The 10,469-nt window shown below is 42.1% G+C and overlaps 1 protein-coding gene across 1 annotated transcript; it reads left to right on the top strand.

Annotated features, from left to right (window-relative positions):
- The first annotated feature begins 2,827 nt into the window (after positions 1-2,827).
- LOC121396082 (neuromodulin-like) lies at positions 2,828-7,155 on the top strand. The gene is made up of 10 exons (XM_041570683.1): positions 2,828-2,844; positions 3,496-3,537; positions 4,211-4,280; positions 4,392-4,431; positions 4,557-4,644; positions 4,740-4,793; positions 5,032-5,091; positions 5,403-5,473; positions 5,856-6,396; positions 6,929-7,155. Exons 2-10 carry the CDS (start codon positions 3,505-3,507, stop codon positions 6,992-6,994), a joined length of 1,023 nt encoding a protein of 340 aa, XP_041426617.1. The 5' UTR covers positions 2,828-2,844; positions 3,496-3,504; the 3' UTR covers positions 6,995-7,155.
- The last annotated feature ends 3,314 nt before the right edge of the window (positions 7,156-10,469 follow it).

Raw genomic sequence — 10,469 nt, 5'->3', positions numbered from 1 at the left:
CCTTAATATATTGATAATGGGTTAAGTGCAGAGGATTTCTTCTATGTGTCTATGTGAATTTTGTGGTCACCTCATTGCACCTCCCCCCCCCCGCTTAATGTTTTAAAAAATTAGTGGTGAGTATTTTCCCTTGTTTGTCTATGGGAAACAGCCTTCCGGTCATTCAGAGGTTTCTGGATATCAGGTTTCCAGATAACAGATCCCATACCTGTACCACAATTAAGAAAGTGCTCTGATAAAGACAAATGTATGAAAATTATCCTCCTCCTCAGGATGCTCCATTATACCACATATGAAAATGCAGGCATTCCGAAAACTACTCAGACTGACATGTTGGGCTGCCCCTTAACTACTTAAAAATACTGGACACCCTTTCTAAAACTGGGAAGTGGATTAACGCACCCGCTCTCCATATCCCAGTCTTTGGCAATCCTACTTTCTCTCCTCACCTAGACTTAGACAACTACAAGGGAATTACTGATACAGATATCCCGGACACTTCAATCACAGTCACAATGATTCCTCCCTGTCTGCTAGCCTGTACAGAAAATGGTTCCTTCCAGTTGATACTGCAAAGGCCCTCATCCTAATGAAACAGAGACAGACTGATAGCCACCTAAGAAACTGGCTGATTATTCAATTATTAAAGGTATTCCAGTGTACTTGGCAAAATTCAGCAGGAACAGCCCCTATGTTTGCTCATAGCCTGTACAGAGAGATCCCATAAAACGATGGCACCATCTCTACCTACTATAGCTGCTATCCCAAAGCCACACTCCCTTCCCAAATGTGTTGCAAGGACCCCAATATTTGCAGAGACCACTGCAGATGCTAGGTGGTAGCTGAAGAGTAGAACATGTAGATGGCTTTTAATCTGACATATGCTCTTCATATAATGTGGAAAGTAATTGAAAAAAGTTTATTTCTGGGGCACAATCTGAAAACAATTGAACTGAAAATTTGGAAGGTAAACAACCCCTTTAAGTATATGGCACCAGCTAAACAAAAACTGTTCACTGGCTCCATATCCATCACCACTGACCCCAATAAGAAACAACACTGACTACTTGGGATTGAACATAAGGGATACAAAACTGCTTTTGGGCTCCAGAATCTTCAATCGAGGCACCTTCTAGGCATGGAAAAAGACCATTTCCCATGTTTCCAAAGAAAAGCGGTGAGTTGGGGAGGTACAGACAGCTGAAACATTACATGACATCTATATCAATAGGAAATACTGTGTGTAGACCACTAACCAGCTTTGAAACATATAGCTCTATAAATACACCGACACGGACTCTCTCTAACGTCATGCTGGAACACAAACACCCCAACTTACCGGACTATACTAAGTCTTGGGAAACAGACTTTAACCTCAATCCCTGCGCAAGATTGGCTGAACATATTCCAAATAATCACAAAATGCTCAATAAGCAATAAATACCAAGAACAATAGGATCCACCATCTCTACCCACTATTTAGGCTAAAGAAGGGACCCACTACAAGCCAAGGACCCCCCGGTTCTACCAGTTGGAACCATGGCTGATGAATGAATGGATCCAACAGATATGGCAGCGCAGTAACTGCACTGACTCAATAGGCCACACATACAAAGCAATGCTCTGTGTACTTAATAGTCTGTGTATGTGCTGCACATCTAATTAGAAATAAATGTCATATAAACCTCACTCATCAACAGGGGACACTTCCCCTTTAAGAGCAGGGGACAGAGGTGACTTCCACATGGGAGTGTGACAGTTGGTTCAGTCCGTTGGTTGGCCCTGTGGTGAGAGGTAAGAGTACTTTCCCTCTGGGAGATTTTTTTGCCAAAAAACCTTTATTTTAGTGGAAAAAGAGGAGGGAATTTGGGCAATGTCCCCCACAGACTAGCAGGTGGTGTGCCTCTCCCTGATTTTAGTGAATTTGGATATTTTTCCCCTAAAATGTGCTTGGGAGATGCCTTTAATCTTAGTGCTGGTTGGGAGACACAGACTTTTTGTGGATTTGGCATTATGCAGGGCTGCCAGCAAATATTCACATTATCTACAGAAGGAAACTTTTGGGGACCCTGTAGCACACCATAAGGAACTAGGGGTGGGAAGCAGAGGCACGTGCCATGGGGACAGTTGGGGGTGATGAGTGGGGGACATACAGCAGGTCCCATAGAAGAGAGGAGACTTTACGCCTAGGGTTTGACAGTTGGTTTAGTCCGTTGGTTGGTTAAGTGTATATTCCCTCAGAGATATTTTGCCAAATAACCTTTACTATAGTAAAAACAAGAGGGGAAAAGGTTGGGTCACGCCCCCAAGCAGATGTTGCTCCTCTCCCTGATTTTAGTGAATTTGGAGATTTTTCCCCTAAAATGTGCTTGGGAGAAGCCTTTAATGTTAGTGCTGGTTGGGAGACACAGACTTTGGCAGTTATTTAGGGCTGTCTGCTAATTGACTGTGTGAGAAAACTTCCAGCATTCTAGAGACCGAGGCTCAGTACCTGCTGGAACTGATACAAAGCTCAAACTTTAGGGGAAATACATTTCTGCTTTCCTCTGTATTAAATAGGAAATATTAAATTATTAAATTCCTTAACTTGCCTTTATATTCTCTTTTCTATACAGATTGCTACAGTGCCTTTCCTGCATTTTTGGACCGCAACTTCGGTGATTCACACCTGCCCATTAACACCTGGGAGTTTTTTTTGGCTTCTCCATTGTTCATATAATTACATCTATATCTGAACAGTGTAAGAGAGCCAGGGGTTCCTTAGGGAGACCCCCCCCCCTTGGGGTGGCCCGGCCTTGTGCCGCCCCCTAATTTTTTTCCCCATCGGAGAATCTTCTTTAAGAGGTAATCTTGCAAATTCAACTGATTCAGCACATGATTTCACGTCAGAGAGTGTCATAAATTCACTTGGGGGGTCCCACGTGGCTTTGTGCATATGAGCCCATACGGTTACTGTATATTGTATTTATAAGAAGCCAATCCATCAACAGCATTAATAATGGGCTTTAATCATTGACTGGAACAATGTTTCATACAAATGGGAGAATATAGATAAGGAAATAATTAAATGGGTGGTTCACCTTTAATGTATATTTTAGTATATTTTAGGATGGCTACTTCTAAGCAACTTTTCCACTGGTCTTCATTAAATGTTTGATACTTTTCGGACGCTTTCCAGCTTTCAAATGGGGGTCATTGACCCCATCAAAAAACAAATGGTCTGTAAGGCTACACATTTATTGTTATTGCTACTTTTCTTCAAATCAGCACATGGTTGCTAGAGTAATTTGGACCCTAGCAACCAGATAGCTTTAATTGCAAACTGGAGAGCTGCTGAAGAAAAAGCTCAATAACTCAAAACCCACAAATAATAAAAAAGGCAAACCAAGTGCAAATTGTATTAGAATATCATTCTCTGCATCATACGAAGAGTTCATTAAAAGGGGAACAACTCTTGATTTCATTTTGGCTGATTATGTCTATTTGTCCCTCTAGGTTTCCACGATGGACAAGAAGCAGAGAAATCCATCTCTTCTGGTAATGCCTCAGTGTAAAACAATCCTCTCTCATCTGAACTGGTGTTTCCCTTTCACTCTTCTATATAAGCTCTCCTTAAGCAGCTGTCTGTCTGCTTCTATCTATCTATCTATCTATCTATCTATCTATCTATCTATCCACACACATACACATATACATACACATACACACACACACACACACACACACATATATATATATATATATATATATATATATATATTGCACTCTTAATCCACAGCTGCCTGGGTGCTGGTCAACACATTAGTATGCAGTGAACAAACAAGCCACACTCCAAGGACTTCATTTTGAAAAATAAAGGTGAAGTTTTATTCTCAACGTTGCGGCTCCTTAAGTGGGGCCGTCTTCAGGAGACTCTACTGAAGACGGCCCCAGTTAAGGAGCCAAAACGTTGAAATAAAACTTCACCTTTATTTTTCAAAATGAAGTCCTTGGAGTGCGGCTTGTTTGTTCACTATATAGATATAGATCTAGATCTAGATATGTGTTGGAGCTGCCTCCAATCACTACGTTTATTAAATTTTCAGAATAAAATGCCCTTATTCCTGGCATGTTTGCCCCATAAAAACCCAAACCCCTTTCTGTCTCTATTCTCCTCAGAGCCAGAGCCACTTAGTATTCTGTCCCTAATGCTTTTTCTTTTTACTTACAGACGCTGTACTCCGTCCTGAAGGACTTCAGGGCGGAATATACGGATTTTGAGGCCCTCGCTTCTTATTATGGTAAAATCCTCTATTATTTATCAGTTCCTAAGGTTGTGCCATTGTTTTATTATTTGTGAATTCCTTTCCCCCTTTAGCTCAGTATTTAACTGAATTGTGTTTTTCCCGCAGAACATCACTATCGGGTCGAATTCGGCGAGAACATCATCCTGTAAGTAAAACATAAATGGACTTGTTACATGTTGGGAATCATTTGCTATTGCCCCAGGGGTAACTGCAAGGGCAATACGGCTGGAAAATGTTTTATTAACATTCAGTGATATCTTTCTTTTTCAGAAAGCACTTCCTTCTAACATGCGATGTGGACCCGAGGATGAGGGCCAAAGAGAACGTTATGCATTACTGGAAAATGCTCCACTCGCTGGTATGTAATGCAGAATAGATGTTTAGATGAATAGGGAACAAATGATATTAGATTGCCAGCTCTTATCTCACGCTGCTTCTTTCTTTATGTTACAGGAAGTGATCAAGAGGGAATATGCCGCCCTCAGGAAATCTGCCAAGCTGCCTCCTGTAAGTGTCACTAGTATAATTATTATTATAGGAGAGGTTAATATTCACTGTGTGTCTCTATAATAATCTAGAACATTATTATTCATTGTATCTCCTGCTCCCCTGGGGGCATCTAAAGTCTCCCATCCAAGTGCCATTTTCACCAGAAACAAAAATGGTTTCATCACAAGCGTTCACATGGCCACAATAATGGCATTGGTACAAAGAAGCGCTTAACATTGACTCTCTTCTTCCACAGGATCATCCAACTCGAGTGCGAAACCGGAGGAAGCAGCTTGAGTATTTGCGGCTGGAGAATGTAAGTTCACCTGGGATCACTGTCCCTGATGCTTTTCTTGGGTGTTTAACCGCTAGATAATGAACTTTGATTGGTCTATTGCAATCGGGACAACGGCACAAGGGGTTATTTGGGGTTTTTTCTCCCTATGATGAGAAAAGGCTGATGCTCATAATTACAATATCACAACATCAGCTGCCGGCAGGGAATCCCACACCCTCACTGCCCTCAGCATATAAAGGTACTATTAGCAGCACATATACAGGCATAATCCTAATTGTCTCCTTTCTTTCCCCTTTGCTCCTATCCTTGTGCCTCCCCTGCGCTCACAGACTATCAACCAACATCTGACCCACCTTCACCATGAGTTCTTGAGGGAGCTGAAGCTAAAGAAAGCTGCTCGGTATGTATTTTGCAATTAACACTTTCAATTACACTTACTGGCACATAACATATTCAAAAAAAATAGATGTTTTCTCGTACCTCCGGGTGCTTTTGGCCATACTGATAGCACAGAAACTTGTTAAACTTTTTTAGGTCCCTACAACCATAGCATGTATCTCAGCATGTATCACTGGGTGAAGTCTAGCATGGAACTTACTCAGCTCAGTAACTGCCCAATGTGTTACAGTAGGGACAGGTGTGTAGCAGGTATAATGATATTTCTTAGGTACAAGGCTATCTGGCTATTTTAGTCATCCAGTGATCAGAATTGTAGTTGCAATACTTTGGAAACAAATTACAACAATGACCCATTTTTTTCATTTTCTTCCCTTTAAACCTAGTAAGAAACAAGTACACAGTCCTGCAGCTGAAGAAAAGGAGGATGGAGCCCCTGCAGCAGAAGATGAGGAAGCCCTTGATACAGAAGACAGGGAAGAGGAAGCGGAAGGAGCTCCAGCTGAAGACCCTGCAGTGGAGGAGAAGATGATGGAGGAGCAAGCTCCAGCAGAGGAAGAAAAGGAAGAAGAAGCTCCTGGAGCAGCAGAAGAGGAAGCTCTTGCCTCTCAGGAGAAAGGAGAAGGTGCTGAAGATAAGGAAGAAGTGGATGGTCCAACAAATGAAGACACAGCTCCTCCCGCTGAAGAACAGCAAGTCCCTGAAGAGGAGGAGAAAGAAGAGGGAGCGGAAGTAGGAGGTTCTGCAGAAGAACATCAAGCTCCTGGAATGGAGGAGAAGACAGAGGAGCAATCTCCTGCAGTGGAGGAGAAAGAGGAGGGAGCTGATGGTGAAGAAGGGATCATGAAAGATTCTCTGGTGGTGGAGAGGCCGACCCTCCGAAAACAGTTCAGGAAGGCCATCATGAAGAGGCTCCGGAGAGTTTGGGTAATGTATCAATTTACTGACCATTACCCATTATCTAGAGATGCCTCATGTTGTCCAATGCAGCTCCACTTTACTTCCTGCTGTTCTGAGCATTTTCAATGCTGTCTGTTGAGCCCGCAGGCCGATTACTTTGAGGGCACCCAATAGACCAATGTTTGGCTGCCTTTAGGTTGTAAGAGGTTGCTGACAGAGATAAGTCTGCAGATAAAGTGTCGATTCTATAGTAGGCCAATAACAGGGGAGGTAGGTAACGCTTATAGGGCTGCTGGACATCTGGCTTAGATATCCACCTTTGGAAATGGGTTGCTACTGGATAATGGACTGGCGCCAGGTGATCGAAGCGTATAAAAGATTAAATGGCGCAGGCTCAGACTGAGATTCATAATAAGCCAAGGCCTTCCATGTGTAGAGAGACCCAAACAGTCCCCACAGGCCCAACAAATAGTGCGTTCTTAAAGCAAGACCTATAGCGTTTAATATCATAAGGAAACAAGTATGTCTTTATTCTAATGTCAACACTCTATCTTTTCAGCATTCCACCCAAAGACTCGCCGCCTGCTGCTGCTGCTGCTGCCGCCGACCCAACACCATGGCCTAAATCCAAAGAAATCCTAAATGATCCAGGGTGTAAAACCGACTGCCGTTTCTAGGAGTCAGGAAGGAATTTTTACCTATAGTGCAGATTGGTTCCCATAGTACTCTAGGGTTTTTCGCCTTCCTCTGGATCATTGGTCGTTAGGGATGCCCAAATATAAATTAGCTGTCAATTTTAATAAATCCTGTGCTCTCCGACAGGTTTCCCCATATAAAAGTCTCTGTGTTTTTCTTTAATCCCTATGGTGAATATTGAGGAAGGGGCTCCTGTGCCTCATTCTTCTAAAGATGACTGACCGGTTGTGTGACGGGGCAATTAATACTGCTGGGAGCTGCTCAAAATGGCAGCGTAAGGGTAAAACTGGGTTGTGGTGCGGATACAGTGGTTTATTTGAAGAAGGGAATGGGTTAATATCTCTGCAGGGTTATTTGCTTAATATGTAGATTGATGGGGATGAAAGACATAGGGACACATGTTGATCTCAAATGATTGAAAGGAACTACAAAATTGCTTTACTCCATAGGCCACAATGTAAGCATTTCCATTCAAGTCCATTGCCCTCTTAATATTGGAATTCCATCCACTTCCCACCAGCCCTATTTATACTATACCAGACATTTAGTATATGAAGGTGCTTGATATTGGGGAATGCCTGTGCTGGATTTGTTTTTTGGTTACCACTCTCTCCAGGTTATGAGACATCTTTTTGGGGTGGGGGATTCCTGCTAAAGCGATGGAGGAGTATTATATTTCTTCCTGCCCCCACAATGACACACTCCATTGTTTGCTAGACGAGGAAGCCCTTTGAGGGGTAATAAGGAAGGTAGGGGCAAGTTGGGCCAACCCTGCCCCTGGATCCACGAACCCCCCCCCATTGGTGACCTGGGGTCATAAGAGTTAAAACATTGGTGGCCTGGGGCCATAAAGAGTTAAAAAAAATTGGTTGCAAGGGGCCCTAAGAGTTAAAAACTTTTATAGCCTGAGACCATAAGAGTTGAAGACATTGGTCGCCTGGGGCCCTAGAGGTAAAAACATTGGCGGCAAGGTGGCCCTATGAGTTAAAAAACATTTGGTGACAAAGGGGCCCCAAGAGTTAAAAACATTGGTGACAAAGGGGCCCTAAAAATTAAAACATTGGTGACCTGGGGTACAAAGAGCTAAAAAACAATTGTGGCAAGGGACCCTACTACAAATATCCTTATCATCTACAGTGGGGGTACAATATCCCTTATAATACACAATACTCAGAGTTCCCTGTATAAACTCAGCCTGTAGCCTTGTGCATTTATATGTGATGTCTATAGCCTTATAATTTACAATGGGGGTTTATTATCCCCTATAATACATTTGTAACAGTCCCCAGTGTAACTCAACCTGCAGTCTTGTGCATTTATATTGAACCCCTCAGTGACTTCTAATGTCCATATCAATTACAGTATAGGGCACAGAATCTGTTTTAATACATAAGGGGTAGTTGCCCTGTATACTCAGCCTGCAGCCTTGTTGCCTTAAAATTGTCAAATAACCCCTAAGTGACTTCTAATATCCTTATGAATGACAGTATAGGGTGTAACAGTCTCTGTTATAATACATACATATAATGAGTTATACAGTGGATTAGTTCCCTGTATAACTCACCGCAGCCGTGTGCCTTTATATGGATTCTAAAATCCTTATAATTTACAGTAGGGGTACATTATGCATTATAATACACAAAATATACTCATCGTTCCTGTATAACTCAGCCTGTATCCCTTGTTCCTTTATATGGTCCCAGAAATGTTTCACTGTCCCTCTCTACTATAGCACCTCATCTATTCAATTTGGCAAAACTGCTGATCCCCCACATGATAGAAATCGCTGCAGCCCCCAATAATCCAAGACTGGATAAACAAAATGAGTGAATTATACAATTCTGAGGAAATCTCAGCTACAGCCCCTGAATATGTCACTAAATTTACAATGGATATACTGGACCCTCTGTAAGGGGTTGTTCACCTTCCAAAGACTTTTTTCAATTCAGTTGTTTTTAGATTATTCCCCTGGAACTGGAAAACTTTTTCAATTATTTCCATTATTATGGAAAAGTTGAATGTTCCTGTCTCTTGGTGTTTGATTCTGCAGCTCAGTAAATCAGGGTGGCAGACTCTGAACTGTTACAATTTTGGAAGCATTAAGTTGATACATTTCTCAGCAGCATCTCTGAAGTATTAGCAACTATTGTATCAATTCTAAACAGCTGCCTGTAATGAAACCCAGAGATTCTGCTCAGCAGGGGACAAAGATAAGAAATGTATCAACTAAATGTATCCATTTAGAACAGTTTACAGAGTCGGCGACCCCAGGGCTGCTTCAGAAGGTAAAAAATGACACTTTACACTTCAAATATTTGAAAAACTGCGACACACATAGAAAATAGAAAGTCATTGGAAAATGTCATTATTTCTGGTGATCTATCGAAAACAACTAGTTGTTTGAAGGTGAACCATCCTTTAATGAGAGGCTGGGTTGTGCTCTGGGCCTCGGAAATACCAATTTAAAAAAAAGCACCAAAATTGGCCTACCTCTACAGCCACTCTGAAGATAATCCTCCAGCCGCTCCTAAAATTAATCCTCTAGACACTGTTTGCAGATAATCCTCCCAGCCGCTATGAAGATAATCCACACAACCGCTCTGGAAATAATCCTCCATCTGCACTGTGGATAATTCACTCAATCCATATTAAGATCATCTGCTCAATCACAACAAGAAAATCCTCCCAAAAACTTTTAAATTAATCCTCTCATTTCCTTCAATCGCTCTGAAGATGATCCCTCCCAGCTGCTCTGAAGATAATCCTCCCATCTGCACTGCGGATAATTCAACTTAGTCCATATGAAGATAATCCTCTCAATCGCAATGAAAAAATCCTCCATCCGACCTGAAATATAATCTCCCAGCCGCTCTGACAGATAAATCCTCAAAACCCCCGCCTTCCGTTGGGGGAAAAAGGAATTAAATTTTTCCTCCCATCCAAATCTGAAAATAATCCTCACAGTCCGTTTCGAATATAATTTCCCAGCAGCTTCTGAGGCTATGGATAACACGTGCCGGGATGTTCGCGCAGTTTTCAGTGCAGTTTTTAAAAAAGCCCAACCTCTGCATAAATACGCTATGCAGTTTCATCTTAGGCATTTTTTTTTTGTTTTTTAAACCGCTTGTTGCGAACCTCTGTGAAAATCCACATGTGTCAATAGCCTGAAGAATACACCTCCGCCAGTTCTGGACGGTAATCCCCCATCCGACCTGAAGATAATCCCAACCTCTTCGAAAGATATCAAGCCCCTCTGAAAAGATAATCCTCAAAGCCGCTCTGGAAACAATCATCTGCTCTGAAGATAATTCCTCCAAGGGTGGCTCTGAAGATAATCCTCAAAGGGCTCCAAAAATAATCAGCACTCTGAAGATAAATCCACCCAGAACGATTGAAAGATATAC

The sequence above is a fragment of the Xenopus laevis genome, chromosome 7S, assembly GCF_017654675.1.
Source record: "Xenopus laevis strain J_2021 chromosome 7S, Xenopus_laevis_v10.1, whole genome shotgun sequence".
Taxonomy (NCBI): domain Eukaryota; kingdom Metazoa; phylum Chordata; class Amphibia; order Anura; family Pipidae; genus Xenopus; species Xenopus laevis.
The sequence above is the reverse complement of the archived record's forward strand: the minus strand, read 5'-3'. Positions and strand labels throughout refer to the sequence as shown.

Excerpts from the sequence above, each read along its gene's own strand:
- LOC121396082 (XM_041570683.1), top strand. The coding sequence starts at position 3,505 with ATGGACAAGAAGCAGAGAAATCCATCTCTTCTG. Across the intron at positions 4,281-4,391 it reads GGCCCTCGCTTCTTATTATG|AACATCACTATCGGGTCGAA; the intron begins GTAAAATCCTCT and ends TTTTTCCCGCAG. Across the intron at positions 4,794-5,031 it reads AATCTGCCAAGCTGCCTCCT|GATCATCCAACTCGAGTGCG; the intron begins GTAAGTGTCACT and ends CTTCTTCCACAG.